Source organism: Protomyctophum parallelum (assembly GCF_964188405.1).
Source record: "Protomyctophum parallelum genome assembly, chromosome: 5".
In the NCBI taxonomy this organism is placed as follows: domain Eukaryota; kingdom Metazoa; phylum Chordata; class Actinopteri; order Myctophiformes; family Myctophidae; genus Protomyctophum; species Protomyctophum parallelum.
In genome coordinates this window covers 53503587-53528586 of record NC_139702.1, presented here as the reverse complement: position 1 = coordinate 53528586, position 25000 = coordinate 53503587, and the positions used below count along the sequence as shown (strand labels likewise).

Genomic DNA, 25000 nt, shown 5'->3' with positions numbered 1-25000 from the left:
TTTGGCCCAACTTCACCTAGACTGTATTACCTTAATAAACATGGTCATGAATACTTTCTTCTTCCAGTCACTAGTTTAAAGTCTCATTTCTAATGTCATAATATTCTTTTTGGAAAATTATGGTCCCATTAATTAAAAAAATGACCATAAAGAAAAAAAAACATCGCGTATGTTCTGAGGGGCGTGGCTACCATTACAGTCTATGATCGGGATTCCCCTCCCACTCGAGTCAAAATAAAAACCAACGGAGAAGAAGGGGGGAAGTCCCGCCTCGTTGTCTGGGCAGCCAATGACCAGCTGGTATACAAAACGGAGCCAGCCAATGGCCAGCTGGTACCAAAGATGGCGACTTACATCAGGAATTAGCATATTATTACAGGCTTCATTTTACGTTCATGTTAGACCCGGGGAACGCTTTGTCCATATTTTTTACAGTCTATGGTTTCTATAAACACTGTTATGTGTTGTCTGCAACCATAACCTGGTCACTTAAATTGTTTTCCACCATTTAGGTAGTTTTTCTCTGCAATGACGCTTCTGGACGTCGCGCGTGGAGGATTTCAACCCCTATTTTATTTTATTTTTAGATTCGTTTTTGGCTCTTTTGCCTCTATTGATAGTTTCAAGTGAAGATAGACAGGAAAGAGGGAGAGAGAAGGGGAGAGACACGCAGCAAAGGTGCTAGGGGAGCAATAGATGGACTCCTACAGATCTGTAACAAATGGAACCTTACGGGTTAATTTGGTTCCATTTGTACACTCTCAGAGTAAATTAACGTTGATGACTTTACAGTGTACATTGGGGTCCCAGAGATTTTTTATTTTTTTTATCAAATGGGGGTCTGTGGCCTAAACCCTTAAGCATATCAACCTTATGTGTCCGGGTAGCTCAGTCGTAGAGCTCTCGCCTTTGGACCACAAGTCCATGGGTTCGATCCCGGGCACCGCCAACTATATGAGCGTATGAGTAGCACGGCTTGGTGCAGCATGTTGTGCGGGAAGTACTGGGAGCTGATGGTAGGTGTGGCGCTCCAACCCAGCAATCCATCTCCCAGGGGTCTAGCCGCTCGCATTGTAACGGGAATAGACTCCCGCATGTTACCGGCTGATACCGACAATAAGCTACTCCCGAGTCCCGACCTATATCAAACTGGGGGTCCTTGAAGATAAAAGGGTCAAGAATCACTGTCTTAGGACAGTGTCTCTAACCACTAAGCCACCTTTCCAATGCCATGACTACGACCATGTGTCCATTTGCTGTATCGTCCTGCTGTGTGTTAACCTGACACTCATATTGTGGTTTTAATAAACTGCGTTGAGTGAGACCCACCTTCCCAGCAATGTAAAGCATGTGCGTGTCAGGGTCGTAGAAGGGGAACAGGACCCCTGATGAACTGTCTTGGTCCTCTTGTAACAAAGGCACGGAGAGGTCATCCTGTCCACACACAACACACACACACACACACACACACACACACACACACACACACACACGATGCAGATATAGAACAATAGTTAGCAATTCCAGTTCTGGGAACTATGGATCGTTGGTCGTAGTTCAGGATGGCATAGACTATATGATGCCATAGTAAAATGATAATCATTTTACTACATTTAGTGTCTAGTAAAGAACATAGAGTTCTTGATCATAACGGTCAAAGATGGGTCTGCCCATTCACTACATAAATATCACTGTACAGTCCAGTATTAAACCGATTGAGTGCTCAATCCTAATCCCCGTTTCAGCCATAATCCCCCGCCCATTCCATACTTGTCCACATTATAAACACAGCAGCAACACAGATACAGTTCTGAATCTCAACACAGCAACACACAATTCATTTTCTTATGTCAACTGTAATGCTAGATAGTCATACTGTAGTTATTGTACAGTTTGGTGATTAACGTAGTTCATTAATTTGTCCACCAGATGGGGTACTTACTGTATAGGAGCCAGGCACAACTAGAGCAACTTTAGACTTTTGGCAAAAGAAAGACTGTTGTAGAGAGACTCCATGTCTCTTCTAACCAACACTAACCCATGTCAAGCTTTCTACGTCATAGTGCTGTTTTTAGGTTGTAGAACACCCCTGTTTCCATAGTGTTGCTTTTAGGTTCTAATCTAGAACGCTACTAACAGTAGGTTATGGAATCATAGTTCAGTCACACTATAGAACTCACCTGTTTAGATACAGTAGACATAGATATTGGCTCTGTCTCATTTGAAAAGTAACATACTGTTGTTATAAATGTATGGATAGGTCATAAACACCATAATTCCGTTTATAGCCACATACTTTGCATATAACACGGATTGCTATAACATTCCATAAACGGCACATCTTCATATCAAACAAACGCACCAAGAATATCCCAGCGCAATGATCACTTCCTCTTCTATGTTTGACATGGAAGTACAACGGGATCCGATGGTAATTCCGACGGAGCATTAGTCCGACATGTCGGACTAGCGCTCGAACATGCGCTGTTCCCGTGCTGGCTCTCGTGGCTCAAGTTGACTTGAGACGGCGCCCCTCCGTCACGGTCTATGGGGAGGATTTCAGTGTAATATGTACAGATCTTGGGGTTTTCTATAGTAGTGTTATGTACGGAATTGCCAATCTGTGTTATTTTACCATGTTTGGGTGAGACCGGGTTGCATCTGGAGTTCTACTGTTCTCACTCCAGTTTTCATTCTCAATCTTACAGTGGTTGTAGGTCTCCAGGCAGGTCTCATGAGCAACTATTTAGTACATTATCAAGATGCTGTTGTAATCCTCACCAGGTCCCACAGTGCTATCTGTCTTGCGTTCCAACGTGAATTGCCCGTTGTGATCAGCATCTTCAGGTTGCCCAATATAAGAGCCTTGCTGGCTTTGTGGGTCTTACAGTTGGCCTCCTACAAATCAAGGAACACCACACACACACACACACACACACACACACACACACACACACACACACACACACACACACACACACACACACACACACACACACACACACACACACACACACACACACACACACACACACACCTAGTCAGTTATTTCTTGTGTAATTTCTGTACTTAAATTGTTGATTTAACTGGTTATACATTTCTGTGTCTTGTGTTTATTGTGAGCAGGTGTTGTGTTTTATGCCTTACAATAAAGGTTTTAAAGTAATGAAGATATACTATTGCTAATTACAACATTTAGGGTTGCAGTTCATCCAGCACATTGTGTCACGGTTCTGGAGTACTCTCTGTACTGCCACGTAGGAAGGAGGTGAGAGCAGACAAACGTAAGGAGTGTGAGTCATGGCCTGGTGACCCAGGGTTTGGAGAGCTATGCTGTGGACAAGGGTGTCAGTTTTGGCTGTGTGGTGTTGGAGGAAAAGGGTAGGGGGGGGGGGGGGTTGTGTGTGTGTGTGTGTGTGAATACAAGAAGACTCACCCCGTTTCTGTTTTCCTCCCAGAGTTTTCCCCAGTGAGGGGTGGGAGAGGCTGGACAGCAGACGGCTGGATTTTGAATTTTTTCTAACTATAAACTTTCATGACAGCAGACATGCCTAAGTACAAATATAATTTATGAAAAGCTACTACATTGAAGTCTGTTCACAGAAGTTGTTGTGGGATATGTGGGGATTATCTGACGAGGTACCATTTGAGTGGGCAAAACCTTACATATACTAAATAATACTAAATTGTTTATAGGGTCAATATAAGTAATATAATATAGCCTTTCCACAGGAGTATCTTTTTATATTTTTCCAAAAAGAATAAAAACAGCCAATAGCATATTACAAAGTTATCCCCCTCACTGGGGAAAATCCCGGGAGGAAAAACGGGCACGCACCGGGGTGAGTCTTCTTGTTACCGTGTGTGTGTGTGCGTGTGAGTGTGTGTGTGTGTGTGTGTGTGTGTGTATGTGTGTGTGTGGACTGTAGAAATGAGACACCTGGTGTGAGACACCGCACACACAAATATAATATACTGTACATAAAAGGCCCACAAACCTGCAGCAGGTTCCCTGTGCGTGGCTCCATCAGTCTGACTTTCTTGTCCTTGCAGGTGGTGGCCAGCAAGCTGCCATCGGTGTTGAAGGACATGGACAGAACCACGTCTGTGTGGTGACTGATGGTCCGAACTGGGTTCTTTATCACCTGCTCTGGACAGTCCAGGTTCCAGATCATCACCTGGGAAACAACGAGGGCAAGTGTATTGGCTGAGATTCGAACCCGGGTCTCCCGCATGGGAAACCAAAAAATGTGCCCATGCCATGTTGCCCTATGCTATGGTGTCACACATCTGTTGTTATGTTGTACTGTTTTACTAGTATGCAAGCACATGCAAGGCAGACAATTTAAGTATACACACATGCACAAACTCTCTCAAACATGCACACACATTGGCAGACATACATAACCTGACGCTGCCAGATCCAAGAAGCTTGCTACACACATTTGTTTCACAGCTTATTGGGATCTGGGATCTCGGGAGCCAATTCGATGACAGGGCTGTTCCTTTTTTTCAAGATACTTGGTAGATGATTGGATGGGACCGTCTGTCTATCACCATGTGGGCGTGCAAACACAACCAATCATATTGACGTGTCTACGTGACGTATGGTAGGTGCGACAGCAGGAAGTAAACAAGTAGTCCAGTATTTCGCACATATTTCGCACATATCCCGCCCTGATTGGTTCGAACCGGGAGCGGTTTGGTGTTAGCTCAACCCCCTGAGCGATCTCAGATGGATGCTGTCTTGGGTAACATGGTTACTCAATACCGCCCCCATCTGGCAGAGTCAGGTTAAGACATACATGCCACACACAAAACCACGCGCAAGAAAATGATTTATCATTGTGACAAATGTTCAAGATGTAAGTCAAGGTGAGATATGAAAAAAATACAAAAGAAATCACACATTAAATGTACAAATAATATTCTGGAACTATAGGATTGCCTACGTGGTGTCCTGATTGGACCAAATCAGCTGGAGATGACACAGCTGGTGTAGCTAATTGTAAAATCATCTGCAACCATGTGGGTGATTGATTCAGCACTTTTAACGTGTTTCCTGTCACACTTACATTCCAAATGTTTTGCTAGAACATAAGAGTACCACTACCTACACAAACACCTTTCCATGCATGTTTTGACAAGCACAATAACCTCGTATGACATTTTCCTAACGATTATGTGCAGGCTCTGGCTTGGCTGAGGTGCAGCAATAATAAGCATCATGTTTGTCATCAAGATCTGACAGCTAAATTAGATCCACGCTGCTCTGAAAAAGCTGTGACCCGTTTGGCTGCAGATTCTTTGATTGTGTACATGCGTGCGTGCGTAGGACAGGTTGATGTGTGCATGTGTGTGTGTGTGTTACCTGGTAGTCATATGCAGTACTAAAAAGCACGTTGTTAGCGGTGGGGTGCCACTCAATGAGGCCCACTCTGCGGCTGTGACCCTGCAGCTCCTTCCATGGTACTGTCAGGTTCTTCAGCACACCGTGAGGATGGATGTCCCACACCTTCACCTGGTACACACACACACACACACACACACACACAGTATATAACAGGACTCTAATAGCACTTAAACAGACAGCAGAAACTCTACACATTAACAGTGGGCTGCACCAAAAGGACAGCGTCGTTATAGCTGCATTTCATGTCATGAAAGGTGCTATACAAATAAAGTTTTATTATTATTATTATTATATATTATATTTAGTTTCCCCACCCCCGAGTATGACACAGTTCTTCAGTAATCCATACAATACAATGCTACTACCAAGGTGTTGCAAGATGTTCTATTTAATTAAGCCTAATTGTATTTTGAGGTCAGCCATGCTTTTACATTAGTTTTGAGTTTGGTAGGGAGTCGTTTAGTTATTATTTTTCTGTAAGCCAATCCTGAAGTCAAATTAATATAAACCCCTTAAGTGCCATGCACTCATTTATGTACTTCGGTTTCCCCTAATCCAGGGTCGCAACATCCATTTACAGTTATATTACAGTGCATCATTTCACACACATGTATACTTCACTTGTGCAGGCAGCCCAGACATAATTGCACATTTCTTAAATATTTTATATCAAGTTAATTTCATTCCACATTACTCTGGGGCGGGGATATTGAAGAGTTCATTCTGCAGGTTTTGCTTTGACCCAGTGTTTTTAGCCTGAGCTCATGTGGAATGTGTCTGTGGAATGTAACACTGTCCTTAGCACACTAATAAAAGTATCGTCCTGTTTCTGCATGTTCATAACCAATCAGAACGCACAAAAGGGTGTTCAGTGTTATGTGTGTATTCATTGTGAATGATGTGTATGCATTTACTTTTATGTCAAGTGCATGTACTGTATGACACTTTGTGTGTGTGTGTGTGTGTGTGTGTGTGTGTGTGTGTGTGTGTGTGTGTGTGTGTGTGTGTGTGTGTGTGTGTGTGTGTGTGTGTGTGTGTGTGTGTGTGTGTGTGCACTAACCGTGGCATCCTCGGAACAGGATGCAATGCAGTAATCATTGAAGGGATTCCATTTGATGTCTAAGACGTTTCCTCTGTGACCTGATACTCTGGGGTGATGGGGGTCCACTTTCCCTGTCTAACAGAAAAGCAAACGCACAACAAAAATGTTGAGTTACAACATGACCAGTGTTTTGTCTTAATACATTTCGGTTTGTTTTTTTTATCAGTAAGACAACATGCTTTGGTTCATTTCATGCCAAAATATTTTATAACGCTGTCAATGTTATACAAATGTGATTGAAGAGCTCTATTCCCAGGACAAAAAGTTTGAATTATATCATATTCCACATCATGTGTTATGAATGGCAAATCACATTTGCCATTAAAACTATTCTCTCAGCTAATGATTATTCCATGTTAGTCTAATTTCTTTAAGGACCACCAGATGGAGGCATTTTGGAAGGAAATTGTATGCGTTCCATGTAGATTTTGGGAAAGTAGTTGCAGAGCACAATAATTAAAAGCCTCAAAGCGACAATTTGGGGGTTCAAGCCAACACAGACTGTTAAAAGTTGAAAGCTGCAAGCTGCAAGACCCATGGCAGTTTCCGACACCCGTAAAGATAACTAATTCATTTAGCATAATTGGACATACACAAATGTGTTTTTTAGCTTTGGTTCCACATAGAAACATGTTCACAAAATGTTTTAGTTTACCGGCTCTGGCTCTACAGATAAAAAGCCCATTCATTCAGCCAAGTTTTTATTTATTTATTACGTATTTTACATCCTTTGTCACAGAATCAAATGTTTTATGATCACGATTCACCAGGAGCTTGGATGCCTTGGTTACAGGCTTCAAATAATGAATCTCTATCGGCTGATTGAATGGGCTTTTTATCTGTAGAGCCAGAGCCGGTAAACAAAAACATTTTGTGAACATGTTTCAACAGTTTAATAAAAGATGTCCAGTAAGTTTGATGATGTTTGGACAAATTCCATCGATTTATGGGAAATTTGTGGAATTGATTGGCAAAGATATTATTGCACACCTGGTTCAACATTGAAATATATGAATTTTGTAATGATTTTACTTTTTGAGTGGTGCAACCACTCCTACATCCAGCTTGCAATGTCCGTGTACCTGTGTACCTGTGTACCTGTGTACCTGTAACTATGAGCATGAGTGGTGTGCGCATGTGTGAAATTGGAACGAGAGAAGTATGTGACATGGCTGCCACCTGCTGGACGCAAACGATACAGAGAAGAAATTGGAACGATACAGAGAAGAAATTGGAACGATACAGAGAAGAAATTGGAACGATACAGAGAAGAAATTGGAATGATACAAATTGGAACGATACAGAGAACCAATAGACGGGAGTTGCACCACTCGGTTCACACTGGTGTGATTTTTTTTTATATAGTTGAAGTCGTGTGACACTTTTTGTGATGACTGCCCTAACAGTGGTTGACTTTGGTCTACAGGTAGGTAGGCCAATGTGCTGAGACACACTCCTTTGAAGTTCATTGGTCAATAGAGGGCATGCGGGTGATCAACATCATACCCTGCCGGAAGTTATGCGGGAACGCCTACTTTCTGTCCTTGACAGCTCATACACCCAAACAGAAACATAATATCTGATTGTATTAAGTAGCAGTCAGACTGGTGGAGCTAAAAAGATTGTATGTATAAGAGTTGAGCATGATATTATATCAGTCAATATTCGCCTATATATTGTCAACCGCAAATGTCTGTCTGTCTGTCTGTCTGTCTGTCTGTCTGTCTGTGACAGACAGAAAGACAGACAGTCTGTCTGTCTCAGACTGTCTGAGACTGTCTGTCTGTCTCAGACTGTCTGTCTTTCTCAGACTGTCTGAGACAGACAGACAGACAGACAGACAGACTGTCAGACAGTCCGTCCGTCCGTCCGTCCGTCCGTCCGTCCGTCCGTCCGCCCACGCCACCCCACCCCACCCCCTCCTCTCTCTCTCTCTCTCTAATCGGTTGGGCCTTACAGAGAGAAGAAAAATCCCTTTTGTGCTGCCGAGATGAAAAACTTAAAAGGAACAATAAAAACCCAGATAGGCAGGTATAAAATTGAATTGAATGACCATAAATAACATAAATAACCTGGACACATATGTGTTTTTCACCACCTTCTAGCAAACAGACATAACGTCTGTGTGTTTGTCTGGGTTATAATTCTGTTGTGCACAGAAAACGTAATGTTTATACAATTTACAATCTCATAGGAATTTATGAAACCCCTGTAGAAAGAGAAACATCAACATAAAACATATAGGGTTTCAGCCCCTTTGTCTTGATAACTCCTAATAACAGATACCATAACATAATACTGATATATCAGTCGGGCGATTTCAGTCTCTGTCTGTCTCTATCGTGACAATTCATTACAATAAACATTTTTTTGTGCCGAACAAATAATTAGAAAGAAGAAAAACAACAAAATAGGTGTTGTACCCTGCCCTTTTTTTCTTCTTTCTAATTATTTGTTCGGCCCAAACAAATGTGTTTATTGTCATGATTTGTCAGCAGCTGAGGTGGCTTTGTCAGAGGCTTTAAAGGCCTATAAATAAATACTTTATGGGAAAAGAAATCCCATTTCTGAAGCGGAGAATGAAAAAAATCTGTTATAAAACCAGCTCACCCCAAACAAAATAAACTTAAAAGGAACAATAAAACCAAGATAGGCAGGTAGAAAATAGAATTGAATAACCGTAAATTGCGCCAGTAATGATGTAATCTGAACATATGTGCTTTTCACCACTTTCAAAAACACACACACACACACACCTCGCTCACACGCGCACGCACGCACGCACGCACGCACACACACACACACACACACACACACACACACACACACACACACACACACACACACACACACACACACACACACACACACACACACACACACACACACACACACACACACACACACACACACACACACACACACACACACACACACACACACACACACACACACACACACACACACGTTTTCTCCTTGTGATGTAACTCACATACCGGCCAGCTGTCATGATTTGAATAAGACGACCTCATTCCTACAGGTTAGGACGTGTAGTCTTGCCTGCATACACACATCCCAGCAAACTCTGACAGTAGCAGAAACCCAGAGAAATTATCAATTACAAATGGGGTTCATCTTTTATAAACCACTTGACGCTGTTCTGGTGGTGAATATTTTGTGAAATATAGCAGACTAAGGGTCGATTCATACTCCTATTTTACCGCTGTTTCGGCGCTGTAGTGCCGAAATGATTTCGGCTCGTCAGAAATTTTCAGTAGCACAGAAGAGCCGACTTTAGGACGGTACCCGCCCCCCCCCGAACCTCAAATGACGTCAAATTGTAGGCTCTACAGCGCCGAACCGACTTTTATTCGGCTCTAAAATAGGAGTATGAATCGGCCCTTACAAGCTCAAAATATGTGATCGTCTGTCTCTTCAGCAAAGAGTATTTGGTGTAGACAGGGTAGAACTAATATTAGATCTAATATAGAGCCCTGGGGGACCCCAGTCAAAAGTCTATATAGGGTATATAGGTGGTTAATTATGCTGCAGTCCATATTGAAGCTAACCTCTCGAAATTGTTTATACAGAAACGGGTTCTGACACACACGCACGCACGCACGCGCACACACACACACACACGCACGCACACACGCGAGCGCGACCCCTTTGGACGTTAAAGACACACGTGCGCGCGACCCCTTTGGACGTTAAAGGTGTGTTTGTTATAAGGGAATGACATAAGTACTGCCCTGGCCTGAGGCCTGTTGTGCCATTACTCCATCCCCCAAAATGTACAATAAACACAATATGAACATTGTGTGCTTGGGGTAGACGTGTGTCTTAATGTAATGACACAAGCACTACCCATGAGCCCCACAGGCTTGTTGTCTGTATCCATACAAAAAGTGTGTGTGTGTGTGTGTGTGTGTGTGTGTGTGTGTGTGTGTGTGTGTGTGTGTGTGTGTGTGCGTGTGCGTGCGTGCGTGCGTGCATACATACATGTGTGCACGTGCACACATACATGTGTGCACGTGCACAGTGCACACACACAGGTAGGATGTGAAAGGTAAATATGGTAGACTGGATGCTGTAATTGCACTTTGTTGAGAAGGAGAATGAGAAGGAGGGTTTAAAAAGATGAGTTATGTCATTCCAAAGCTCATATGCAATTCCTGTCTATGCCAGGAGGAGAGGTGATAAATCCAAACAACCCCCCTTTAAAAAAAAAGACAGAGAGACAGAAGTAGAGAGAGCGAGAGAGAGACCAAGGAAATGAAGGAAAATTGGGGAGTGCTCTTTGATGTATGGCTCTGGCTGAGAGAGATATGAGAGGACTGTAAATTCTGCCAGTGTGAGAGCGGGGAGGTCGGCTTGCAAAGGCCCTGGGCAGACGCACACTTCAAAGACCACTCAAGTTTATTTAAGCGATCTTAAGGGATCACCATTAATAATGAGAAATCACTCTTAATAACGTGGGTGACTGTGATAATAATTACATATAACATACCTCTGCTTAATGAATCACTGTCTATCGCATGATATATATATATGTAGTATCCTAAGATTAAAAAGGACCACATACAGTACGTGGAACAAGGCTCGCACAGTTCGCGTTCAAGCACATTTCTACCACCTTCAATGAGCATAGATTAGAGACATTGCAGAGCAGCACCACTCTTATATTCCTTCCTATGCCAGCATTTGTTTCTTTTAGCATTTGATTCATGTTCATTGTTATACTGTTATATTGGATCGCCCTCTTCATATTTCAATGTCCCATTGGCCGGCACTAATACATTAAATCTCTCAAAGCCATCCAGCACTTGAAGTGTGTATGAAATGAACTCTAACCAAAGTGTGAGCATTGGGTTAGCTAGCATCCAGGGATGTTTGTTCCAGCACTACATCAAATGGATCAATAATCTATATAGGACAGCTGACTTTTACAGGTGAGCAGAGAGAGAGAGACAAGAGCAGAGAGACATTTACGGCGGGGCTCCACCGGGTGCATTGCGTCTCCGTCGCGTGCGTCAAAAAAACGAACCGGGGCAAATTGAATGCAGTCACACAAGGCAACACGGGCAGTGGAGCCACCCTTCATTGATTAAAAAGGGAACATTCCCTGACGGTGGCGGAGACGCGACGCTGACGCGCCCGGTGGAGCCCCGGTGTTAGGTGGAAAATGTATGAACAAAAACACAGGAAACACTGCAATATGAATTCTGTGGTGAAAACTTGGCTTAATGTAAAGATAGCGTAACATGCTGAAACAGCTATAACAAAGCATGAGTGAGGAATATTAATTAATGCTTAAAGGGCTAGACCACTTTGGTAGAGGTTTGGGCTGTGTAGTTTCCTTGCCATGATGTACATAGCTTCAAAGGTGGGCAAGAAAGCAAACAAAAACTAAATAAAAACTAAATAAATAAATCCTCCATTGATTATAAATTGATAATCCAATACTTACATTGTATAGTGAAGTTTCTGACAATATAGAACATCACAATCTGGATCTGGATCCGTATCCAGACCCACGGATGCAGACAAAAGTCTACAGGAAGATGTAATTTATATAAAATAAATAAATAGTACCGGATTTGGTGATGTTCTATATACTGTAGTCAGAATCAACTTTGTTTGCATTCGTTTATGGGCTAAAAGAACTCACAGTACATTATGTCAATGGGGAGTATAATTTGTTCCAGTAGTCAATATTGAAGTTACCATTTGTTTGTTTCTATTTTACATAATTGTAAGTCAGTCAGATAACTCACAAATAGATTTAACCAACATGTATTCTAGAATGAGAATAGTGTTCATCATCATTAAACATTAAGAGCAGGAAGATAGATAAAATAATAATAAAATAACAAACCCCCATGGGGAACAGAAATAACAGAGCGCACCGGTGGTGCTGAGGTGGTGGTGGGAGCAAACATCACATAACTACAACCAGGCAGGAACCATATGCAGAAGGAAGGCAGGAAGAATGCATGCAGTCTAGGTGAGCTTAAATATACACATCAGTGTATGACATGTGGGTCTTATACACCCACGTAGTAATGCAGCGTAAACCCCTCGAGTACATGTATGCACCCTTGAGCACAGCATGAAACCCTCGAGTATATCTGACTGAACTCACTCTGCAAGCTACGTATCATTTAGCCTGATGTTGTCAGCACGCTTTGTTTACACACAAAACCTTAAATGTGACAATAGGTTCTACCAGGTTGGGTTCATTGTACACTCACATGATGGAGAGACAGGACGAGAAATGCCCCGCCGCCAGCACACTCTGTGATGACGGCGAGGAAGCGTGGGTTGACGGCACAGAAGAGGTTGTCCTGGACAGAGCGCGTGATGGGCACGCCATCGTAGCAGCTCTCCTTGGTGGCAGCCTTACCGAAGACATGGCGGAACTTTGAGCTGCGGTACTGGGGACGCCATGACATCTGGAGATGGGGGGGGGAGAGAGAGAGAGAGAGAGAGAGAGAGATAGATTAGTTTATGCACAATATTAGGCCTTGGCCTGGAAGACAGGTCAGGTAGTCCACGAACTTGAGTGTTTCACATTACATTATTGTACAGACAGAGTGAAAAAAAGTGATGATTTCATCACTTGTGGGAAAAAGGAGAGATGGGGAGTTATTTTAGTTTTTGGGGGTATTGAGACAGGACAGTGTATAGACATGAAAAGCTAGCCAGATTGGGATGACTTTCAACACAGGTCTTTATATGGAAAGCACAGCGACTGCTTGAGTGACTTCAGGACCGTCCATCTCAAAGTTAATTTGATTCCTTTTTTTCATAACTATTTCTGCCGCCCGCACCATTTTGTATTTCCTATTCAAGAGTAGGAAAGCTGAGCGTGAAGTGTTCTAATTCTAACCGTTCAAATGTCTCATCCTGGATTGATCATGGAAAAGAGTTGCTAAGCCAAAAATAGCACTGACAAGATGAAGTACAGATAAGCTGAACCATTAAAAAAAAAAAAAAAAATCCCAATCCAAAGAAGCCGGTATACCGCCGTCAATTTCACAACAGCGAATGAGCAATGACAGCAAAAGTGAGTTCCCCATGTCCATGTGCCTGCTTTTAAGGCAAACACTTTGACGATGAGCCAGCGAGTCGATGCACATGTCATTAGCGTGCATGCTAAGTGGTTGTGGGACAGGACCTGGCGAGCCATCATGTCTGCTGTGTGTGCCGACTCTCCCCGCCTCCCTGCCTCTCGCTGCTGCAGCCTGATCATTATTTATGAATTAGAGGGGCGGACGAGGGCTGATGGATGCTAGGTTAAATGCTACACAGACCCCAAACATGTCTTGAGACACAAGAGAGAGGGTGATGATCGCGCGGAGAGGGGGACAGAAAGGTGGACATGTTCTAATAATATGGATGGACACAACATTTACATTGTGTTCGGTCATAGTGCCCTTGAAAATGGCACTATCATTCCACAGCTTAATCACTGTAAGTACTAATTCACGGTAAATACTGTAGTGATGCACTAGAAGTATTACATCAGCTAAAAGGCCATATATATAATATAATTGTGAAAACGATGACATCTGAAACGTAAACATAAACTAACCCCTAACCCTAGTGGCTGAAACTCAAACGGATTACCCCGAGACGTGTCACGCGTGTGTCAGAAACAATACTAGTAGAACCCTCACGACAACAATGACATCATTTTCTGGGTTTTTGCAGAAGGGACAGGACTGGCCCCAGGCCAGCCAGATGGTGTCTTCATAAACATAATGACCATGAAGGCAGACACAATGACATCACTTGCGAGCGAAAGTAAAAATAACAGTGTTTGGTTAGGGTGACGCGGGCGTGGCTGCCTGGCTGGCGTGCGGCTGCTGGCCAAACAGTCAGAGCGGGAAACAGGGGACAATAAGGGACGATGTTGATGTTTCAGGGCATTCAGCTGAAACTGTAAGATGAAGCAGATGCATCTGAACAAATGTGGCTTCCATGTTGATTACTACACGTGGCCAGTCTATGGTGTCATTCCTCTATGACGTATCTGTTACGTATGACTCCATATCTGGGCAAGGTTTCACCCTTGATCCAACCACCCCAGACTTCCACTATAAATTATTTTATCCACGTTGTAAGTTATTTTATATAAATGAAAAGGCCCGGGCCGCCGGCGTGGTGGTCCGGGCGCCCTAGGCTGCAATGCCAGCCTAACAGCGCGTCGCTGGTTCGAGTCCAGATCCTGACGACCTTTGCTGCGTGTTACTACCAAGCTCAAACATCTCTCTCTCCCTCTCTCTTAATTACAAATATAAAGAACATAATTACGTGACAATAAATTCCTGTAGGTAATTTAAGACATTTGGTGATGATCATTGCACGATTAGCCTTGGCCACACTGACAGGGAGACTCACAGAAAGACAGACAGACAGACAGTCCGACAGTCGTGGACGTATTTCTTAAATGAGAGTCAATACCTAAATACCTAATACCCAATATATATATTGTTAATTGTTATACTTAATAATATATTGCAACTTATTCTTCAATAATGATAGAATATCGACACAAAACAAACCCAAGTTAGTTGTAGTTTCATGACCACAAAATCTTGCAAGGTTATTGGGATTATCACTTTGGCCACAATCACATAAGCCCTACAGGGTAATGAACCGTAAAGCTAGAGTCTGGTATGTCTGGCATAAACAGTGAGCTAAGTCCAGAGTAAAACAGACAGACAGAGACAGAGAGGGTGGCCGTTGGTTCGAGACACTCCACTTCTCCATTTACTCCCGCTCCCCTATCGTCTTCTACCCCCAGGCTGCTGGAGGCATCCCAGTGCTGTCACTCTGGAATGTTCTGCCCAGTGTGATTCGTTAACCTTTCTCAGGTGTGTGACTCAAAACCGCCTCAGGACACTGTCGCTCCAACGCAGAGACAAGCCGCCCCCAGCTGCTGCCACACTGTTCACTGTTCACTGTTCACTGTTCACTGTTCACAAATGGAACTCTCTCTTATAGAAAACAAAGCGTGCAGAGGTAAATGATAAAGATCAACCTGTTGTGAACAGTGGAGTATGTGGTTTGTTAACGGCATCTGCCAGCTTACACATATAACACTTCTGGACTTGCTTTTGTTCGGCAAAATGTATTGTGATATTTATAGAAATAAAAGAAGAGTTTCACCAGATATACGGTATGATGACATATTTAATTTCAATAGCTCTTGCAACTGGGAACACGTTTCCGTTCCTCACTCATAGAAATCAATGTACACATTGCTGAGAACGATTGCTCGTTCACTATGCACACAGTCCTACACTAGCAACCAAGAAGTCACCGAATCAAACGAAATGATGTTGAAAGGATTTGACTATTTTTCTTCAACATTAGTCATGAAAAATGCAAACCTTGCTATTCAAATCTGCCCAAGGCATGACCCACATCCGTCTGTACATAAGCTTTTACTTAATCACTCTTAAGCTATGTAATCACGAATGTTTTCTCTGCATGTCATGTGCTTTCCTCCATATCAGGACAATTGGATTGTACTGTATCTGACAATCAGTTTTCTAGCTATTTCTATTCTTCTATGTTGGTTACTTACTTCTGTAATCGGTTGTGTGTGTGTGTGTGTGTGTGTGTGTGTGTGTGTGTGTGTGTGTGTGTGTGTGTGTGTGTGTGTGTGCGCGCATATACGTGCGTGTGCATGCATGCGCGCGTGTGTGTGTGTGCGCACGCATATACGTGCGTGTGTCTGTGTGTGTGTGTGTGTGTGTGTGCATACATGCATGTGCATGTGTGTGCATCTACATAGAGCAGCAGTTATCCATGAATTGTTGCGTTCCAAGGAAGCTGTGGTTATTGTGTGTGAATGCATGCAAGTATACAAAATCATTCACTCCCCTTTTTTTTAAACACACCTGCCCTGTTCTACCACCAAAAAACCATTGGCTTGTCTATGACACCTTCCAAGAATCATCAAAGAGAAATGAGGCTGACTCCATAAAGTGCGTCAGGAATTACCGGCTGACTCAACTTCAAAAGAAGAAAATCATAAATTCTTCAAACTTAAGAGTGCAGTTACAGTCACATTTAGTACTGGTGGTGTAAATCAGCTGTGTTTACAAAAAGGGGAGAGACAGGCACTTGCACACTCAGGTCGCTGACAAGTTGCAAGACAGCATGGCAGTGTGAAGATAATATGGCCTAATCCTACATGACAAGTGGAACATACTGGATTGAAGATGATGCGTTAATGACTAATTACTTACAATTGTGAGTATCTGGGGTGAACTGAGCACATGCAGTACTTGTCAGAATCAGTACTGTGATGATGATAACCTACAATCCTGCCTGCCTGGAGTTCAAGATTGACCCGAGTCTTCGACTCTTTGCTGACTCAGCAGATATGAAGGGGGCAGGGTTGGTACAGACAGCAGTTGGTAGACAGCTAATCTTGATATAATGTGTGTGTGTGTGGGGGGGGGGGGGGGGGGGGGGAGAGCTGAATTGCACAAACAGAAAAGAGTAGTGCCATGATCATTGCCAACTAATTTATGATGTTGATTTCAGTTTCAAATCTGAACATGAATAGTTGAAATTCACTGGATGCCAGGTAGGTTGTGATTGTGACTACACCCACACACTGTTACGCTGAGCCATGTAGTTCCATTCCTGCAGGGACTTAACAGCAGGTGCTCAGCATGACAGCGTGACAGCTAGCCCGTTAGTTCTCAACGCAGAAGTGATGATGAAACCACTACTGCTCACTGGCTATTTTTAACACTGCTTCTTGCTGATCAAACGGCTGTCAGCCACCCTCAATGACGGCACAGTGGCACGAATCACGATGCAGGACGCTTCTAGACTGGCTTCATGTCTCAGGCACAACGTGAGAGGAGACTGCAGTAGTTAGTTAGTTCTCGGGTCAGCCTCTGATCACTTCTATTTCTGGTCGTCTGGGCACCTTTATGTGTATTTGAGGATCACAATAATAATTTCTGGACATAATTATGGCACTGACCCATGGGATCCGTAATATTAGGTTACTTCTGCATAGCTTATTACAGGCCATGCAGCGTTGCGTCATAGGGGTTTATAACTTGTCTGTCCATCTCTCTCCTGGGTAACCTTCTCCACTTGATTAACCTTTGGTGCATGTCAACCCACACAGCTGACCAGTGACCATACAGATGAGAACGTACAAAACCGTACAGCTGTAAATAACCTAGTTAATTGTTTGTTTGAGTGCCTTTAATATCCTTTATGTTATCACAGTTCTTAAGGTTGTTTGGGCTCCTCCATCATTCCTGAGTAGACATAATTCAGACACTGATACAACTAGATGGGGTTTAACCCATTCTGAACGGGCACCCATTTTGGTGTCAGCATCATGTTATGCTTTAGCTATTGAAAAATAGCAGATCTACAAGCTCATATCGCGCCGCCGAGTGTCGCGATACGAGCTTGTAGGTCTGCTATTTTTGAAAAATCGAAGAGCGACTGACATTTCTAGAATCTGATCTCAGGTCAGAATGGGTTAATCAGACCAGTGTGTGTCCAGCGGAAACCTCGTATGAATCTGATCTCAGGTCAGAATGGGTTTAAAACCAGTGTGCCTTCCATATGGATGCCAGACATCAAGTGAATGTCTGGCATCCAAGTCAGTTTCAGTTTTAGCCCAACCGGACCACCATTGACCTCTAAGTAAAACCTTAAGCTTATGCATTTCTAAAAAGTGAAAGAATATATGTGAAGACTATTCAAAGATTATTATTTACTTTCTTGGTCTACTCACTCTACTGGCAGTGTGCATGTTAAACGTGGTGCTGATTTATAAAGTGGTTTCAGAGATTAGACGTGGACGAATGTATACAGACAGACGAGGGGGGGAAAAAAAGGAAAGTGGGCCTGAGGTCTACCAATAGAAAAGTGTTCTCAGTTCCTATGTACTGTACCTGCACAGTGCACAGGTATGGTGAATGCATGACATTCTGACACCACTGTTTGCGGAGTTATCTGAATGCGGAGTCAGTCCATTATATGTATACCATATCTTTTACTCCTTTCATGCTATGCTGTCCCCTTAAACATGCACCATAAAACATTAACAGCCACTTCTTTACGGTCTATGCTTCCACTGCATAGCATGCAGCAGCAAATTCTACCAGTAGGAAGGAGAGTTCAGAGTTCACCTGCAGTGTGAAGATACTGGCTACTTTAGCTGGCTCTTATTGTGCCTGGAGCTGTGAGCTTCTGACATCAAAACCTCCTTCATCCCAAGGCTCCCAGCAATCCACCATCAATATGCCCCACTTCCAGCACACCTCTCTTCTAATACACCTACTAGTCACCCACAAAACCTCCTCATCCCAAGGTTCCCTGCAATCTAAAGCTTGAGTTATACTTAACTTGAGTTATAAACTCACAAGGCACCGCAGACACAACCACGTATAATCAATACTCCAGCCACGCAACATTGTCCATTCCCCTCACCATGTCTTCATGACACTGGTAATTCCCAACCCCAATTTCCAAAAAAAACCCTGGCAACCAGCCAAGCCGTAGTACAACCCCAGCCCCCCTGCAATGTCCCCCAAGTTGGATTACCTGTTCTGTGTTTTGTAAGCGCTCAGAGCGAAATTCAAGACCCAAGATGTACAGGTGGGAACATATGTGGTGCGCGTGCACGTGCGCATGCACGAGTGTGAGTAAGTGATGTGTGAGTGCATGTACTCTCACTCACGGTCTACTCTAGTCTGCTCTGACCTGTCTGATGTCATGCACTGTCTATGAACATTGGCCTTGTAAGGGGATAACAGCTAGACAGGAAATACAATAGGCTACTACTCACACTATAGAACGCACGTGTAGAAAGCAGGTCACCGTAGGCGTAGACTGACTGAGTGAATGTATGTGTTGTTTGTACGTGTGTGTGTTGGGGGGGGGGGGGGGGGGGCATGTGTCAGACCAACAGCTACTGAAATGTAATATCACAGCCTTCAGCACCTGTCAGCCATATCAATGGGCAAGCATCCATTGTAAGAAAGTTACGAGTGTGTGTGTGTGTGTGTGTGTGTGTGTGCGTGCGTGCGTGCGTGTGTGTGTAAATGACTACATCAGAAGTTATAATATTTCCTTTCATATTTACCCCCTGAGATTAAGGTAAATTAAGTTGTTCCTCTTATATATCATGTTATATTGTCAACACAGATACCTTCTTTACATTTTTATACAAACTTAAGAGTCGAAGAGATACAGCTCCATACATTCACAGATCTACAGACTCCATTATTCCTTTGCTGATCTTTATGGCTGTACGAATATACAACCTGACAAAAGTCAAGTAATGTTTAACTGATATAGGAGTAAGGTAGATGGGGTGTGGCGATATGAATGGAATGATCTCTTCATTCCTAAGTCTACTCTACACAGTTACCAGGCGGACAAATTATCCAGGAGTCCATATACAGTAGGCCTACACAAAGTGCAAAGATGGACAGATCTATGCATGTGGATTTGATCTACACACAAAGCTCTATACTGAACGCTGTCAGGAGACCTACCGATCAGCACATAAAGTGGACTGCTAGCTCACAGGTCGAGTCATTTCGACATGAGAAGACATCACACACTAAGCTAAGCTTGATGAATGGTGCTCCAGTCAGGCCACATAATTCACTGGTGTCCTGGACGATGGATGTCACCATTAAAAAGCCAGCTGTGATTTTACACGGTTACACGTGGGTACAGTAGTCACTCAACTTAAGAAATACATACTATTGCTTCAGGGTCAACCTCAAAATTGCGTGTTTGTTGTTGTTGTAGTCAACAAAAAGAAGAAGGAAAACCAAGATGGGTAATTGATATGTAGCAGCAGATACGGGGGGGCATAAACACACAACAACCCAGTAGAATGCTTCTGACAAATCTGAACTTCTATATGGGACTGACCATATAGAAGGTACTATTGCCCTCTTCAGCCTACCATACATAAATATTGATGGGGTCTATAAAGACAGACTCCCAAGAAGTATATTACTTCCTAGGACTCCATCGTGGGACCTTTCAAATCCTCAGGGTTCATTTATCCATTTGTAACTCTCATTGTATATGGTTTCAAATAACCGTACATGGATGTTTTCAACAGAACCAAATGGCTCCATATGAAACGTTTGCCACAGGCCTCTATATGTGCTACAGCATATGCCATACACAGTAGATGCCAGACATCAGTGATATTACTACTACTAGTATTGTTTCACACATAACGTGTTTCTATTCTATGCACAAGTGTAGTGTAACCACAGCTATCAAATATGTAGCTTTAGGACAGCTTAGAGAATGTTGCATTTTCAAATCTAGACACGCGTTTCGTTTGAAGGGTGATTCCTCCAGCCGTCTTGTTCAAGCTTGTCGCTACTCACCACCCCCCCCCCCCCCCCCCCCCCCCAAATTGAAGAACTACACAGACAGACACACGCCAATATGCACACAAGCATCAGCACACACACGCCTGACTTTCAACCCCCGGGCCAAAGGTGAGCTCATGCGCTCGCATGTCCGCACACGCACATGCACAGGATCCTGGACGGCAGTGCTCAGTGCCACAGCTTATACCAGATAAAGATGATCAGAAAACAGAAGAGATGAGCGAAATGTACATTTCAATTGAACTCTATGGATAGTGTAAAGATTGACCCGTCACCCGTGATATACTGTCAGAGTTAAATTAACACTTTTAATGAAGTATTGTATTGTATGTATCAGAATAGGACTATAAGGTCATGAACTACATGTGTACATACATACAGTACATAGAGCAGACAACAGGGTGAGAGAGTGACAGTGATCAAGAGACAAAGAGAGCCAGATTGTGTAGGTGTTCAATACTTACCCTGTCAGATGGTAGTGCAGAGGGGGAACAGGCAGAGAGGATAAAAGAGCGAAGGCTCCTCGAGTGAGAGAAGGTAAAGTCTGTCTGTCAGTCTTTCAGTTCCAGAGGTGCTAGCCACAAATCACTCTCCGCCCTCCCTCTCCCTCAAGCCCGGGGGAAGATTCTGACCCTCAGCACACACGCACAAACTCCAGCAGTTACACACAGATTTCCATGAGATTGAACATCCACTGTGTTGAACACCCACCGTGCGTGACTGTGTGTGCGTGTCTGCGCGCACACGTGCATGAGTGAAACTGTCCCTACCTAGTCCAGCAGAAGACAACCAGTAGACTAACCTACAGTATAGCGTCCTTTTGTACAATATCCAAACACGTCAGAACAGTAGAGAGCACTGCGTGCACTGTCTGTACATGGGTGAGTGCAAGTGTGTGAGAGCAAGCAGGGGAGTGTGTGTGAGTGTGTGACTGTGCGTACACTCCCTAAAAAGGGAGGTGCTGAGAGAGAGAGAGAGAGAGAGAGGCAGGTAATCACACACCCCCTCTCTTCCTTGAAATGCCACTCCCGCTCCCTCTCTCTCTCCACACCTCCACACTGTCCACAGTATTTGCTCAATCAGGATTCTTCCTTCCTTCTATCTTGTAGGAGGGGGGGGGGGGCAGCCATGAGTCTGCTGGCTGTGTGGACAACAATTGCCGATAATTTATCTGAGCCCAATCAGCCAATGTATAAACAGGAAACACACAGAGAGAGAGAGAGAGAGAGAGAGAGAGAGAGATGAGCGAGGTGAGCGAGGTGAGCTATGTGGAGGCCAGTAGTCAATATGAACACGTCAGTCAGATAGGGAAGGAAAACGTTTGGCTATTGACAGCTGGCCTTCAAATGGTCATATGGTGCTAGAGAGCACAGCCTGGTCGATTGTGTTTATTGCACAAAACATGCATTAAGATTTGTCAGGAGCACAGGCACAAATATGAACACACACACACAAACGTGTTACAAAGCTGACCACAAATGCACAGCTACCTCCAGCACCGACACACGCCCTTGGGTCCAGAGTTCATGTAGCGTCTAGTAGAAGTGAACAAGATAAGAGGTAGGACTGATAAATTGGTAGAAATGTGGGAAACAGTAGTGCCCCATGAAGCAAAACTAGGGGAAGCTTTTTAACATCAGTATACTATGAGCACAGCACGTACTGTACACACACACACACACACACACACACACACACACACACACACACACACACACACACACACACACACACACATACACCCTTTGCTATTGCCTTTCAAATGTAGTATAGTGATATATATAGCAATATAGTGGTGGACATGGGAATTAATTATGGGGCAATAACCTGTAGAAAACTACACCTAGTCTCGCGTTGCCAGACGGTTTTCAAATGCTTATAGCATTCAGAGATTGTGGAATAGTCTGACTACGCGAGACTAACTTAACACCAAATGAAAGCCTGGGTATCGAGGCTCCTTAACACCTAACCCAAAAATGGATTATTGTAGAATGTGGACAATTTCCCTCACGCTTCCATTCTCATTAGGACATTAACGAGTGGCGCACACATACTCATGCATGCACCATTCAAGCACGGGCAAGTTAGTAATCTCTGCCAATGGCCCGCCGAATGCTAGTATGATACCATAGTTAGCGGCAGACAGTGGAGCAATCAGCTGGTGTCCGCCCACCCACTCTGTGTGCTTATTAAAGAAGACAACCCACACAGTACTGATTTATGACATGTTGAGCTGGCAACAGAACCATCACTCAATGTAAGACCAAAGCCCTGATCACTACCTATTATAGTGTTTCCCAGACATACTGCTGGGCGGCCTGGGCCCATTTTGGGTCATCACAGCCCGCTTTAATAGGTCATGAGTAAATATCATTTTTTTTCTCCTTCTGAGGAAGGCCGTTCTAGGTTCTAATCGCTTGGGAGTCTGCATGGGCAGAAGATCTAATGCAGCATTTCTCAACACTTCCTGGATCAGGGCCAAATCTGGAGAGCATGTAATTGTAACATGCTACGTGGTCAAATGGGTGAATCAATGGAGCTAACAGCAGTGGGCCAGGCTTTCTGGCTCCACTGAAGAATCGGAAAGAAATAGCATGAAAATAATGTTTTAAATGTGTAATATTGTTTTTATTTTCATTTTAACCCATTCTGAACGGGCACCCATTTTGGTGTCGGCATCATGTTATGCTTTAGCTATTGAAAAATAGCAGATCTACAAGCTCATAGCGCGCCACCGAGTGGCGCGCTACGAGCTTGTAGGTCTGCTATTTTTGAATAGTATGAATCTGATCTCAGGTCAGAATGGGTTAATATCAAATTATCATGCAAATCTTTGTGTTTTGCTCACGGCTCACCAGTGGGCCGTGGGGCCCCACGGGTTGAGAACCAGTGATCTATTCTAAAGTAAAAGGCTTGCTGGTCTGTAATCACACATCAAACACAGTCAGGCTAATAGTTATCTATGGTGAGAAACTAGGCCTGCTGAGGCCTAATGGCTGCCCCTCACTCCTCGCTTTGTTGTTTCTGTTGAACAGGTTGCCTCTGTTTTGACGCTAAAACACCTGGTTTCCGTGCCAAGTGCAGACCTACTTTTGCCCTGGCGACGCTGAGAAGCTTCAAAGGATTTTGTACATTTCTGCTTTAACCACTACAGATTAACGTGCACAGGGTTTCCCTACTTAGATTAACATTGTTTTCAAATATGATGCTTTGAGTGGTCCTGTTAATATTAACCCTCCAGCAATACTTTAAAAAAAGATGCATCATTATGAGTTCTCATGAAAGGATTATTAAGGCTAGGCCATTTTCAATCTGATGGTTGTTATTTGCATAATACATTCTTTTCCCTCTATAGTCAAAAGTTCCCATGGAAGCATGCCTATTCTGGGGAGAACATTCACCCAACATAGCTGATCTACAAGCTCTATTACTTACTAAGAATAGAGGTGGTTTAAGTGGTTAATGTTTAATTCCCTCACTGACATTCGTGAATGTTAAATAGCTCTATATTGCCATAGTACCCTATTGGCCTGAATATAAGACGTTTTTTTCCTAATGGAAATATCCTTAAAACCAGGGTCGTATTATAATAGGGACTAGACTATTTGACATTCAATGTTCTTTTTCCTTAATGAGTCTTGAAAAATGGGGGTCGTCTTATATTCGGGACAATACGGTAATCATTGCTACTGTAACAGAAAATAACTGCAAAATAAACACTCTATAGCAATGATTACTCTCAGAATATAGAGCTTTAAATCACACTTATGTGAAGTGAGGGGCGCTCTTATCATCATACATCATCACATTCCAGCAAATCACTTTTGGCGTCCACGTCTGTCCTCAATTTTTAAGCCCTCAGCCAATCAAATCATCGTTATGGGGTCAGACACACAAAGCTGGGCATAGGAGTTCAATATTCAAAAATTCAATAACAAAATTAAATAACACTTTGATTTAACTGGGCCCAAAATACTAAAACAAATCCCCCACCTCATAGCTGACTTGTTATTTATTCACATCCATGTAAACACTATTTAAAATATTATTTTGGGTTAT

General features: G+C 43.3%; 1 protein-coding gene across 2 annotated transcripts in view; it reads right to left on the bottom strand.

Moving 5' to 3' along the window:
- coro2aa (coronin 2Aa) overlaps window positions 1-25000 on the bottom strand; it is a 44334-nt gene that overhangs the window by 7149 nt on the left and 12185 nt on the right. Inside the window, exons 1-7 of one of the 2 annotated variants that reach the window (XM_083766226.1) lie at window positions 21406-21756; window positions 12770-12970; window positions 6474-6590; window positions 5372-5521; window positions 3999-4178; window positions 2782-2898; window positions 1330-1434 (exon numbers count right to left, since the gene is read on the bottom strand). In XM_083766226.1, the coding sequence (XP_083622352.1) occupies window positions 1330-1434; window positions 2782-2898; window positions 3999-4178; window positions 5372-5521; window positions 6474-6590; window positions 12770-12970 (870 nt within the window). In that variant the 5' untranslated portion in view covers window positions 21406-21756. Of the gene's footprint in view, window positions 1-1329; window positions 1435-2781; window positions 2899-3998; window positions 4179-5371; window positions 5522-6473; window positions 6591-12769; window positions 12971-21405; window positions 21757-25000 lie in introns of those variants that run through there. The other variant, XM_083766227.1, reaches the window with a different exon arrangement.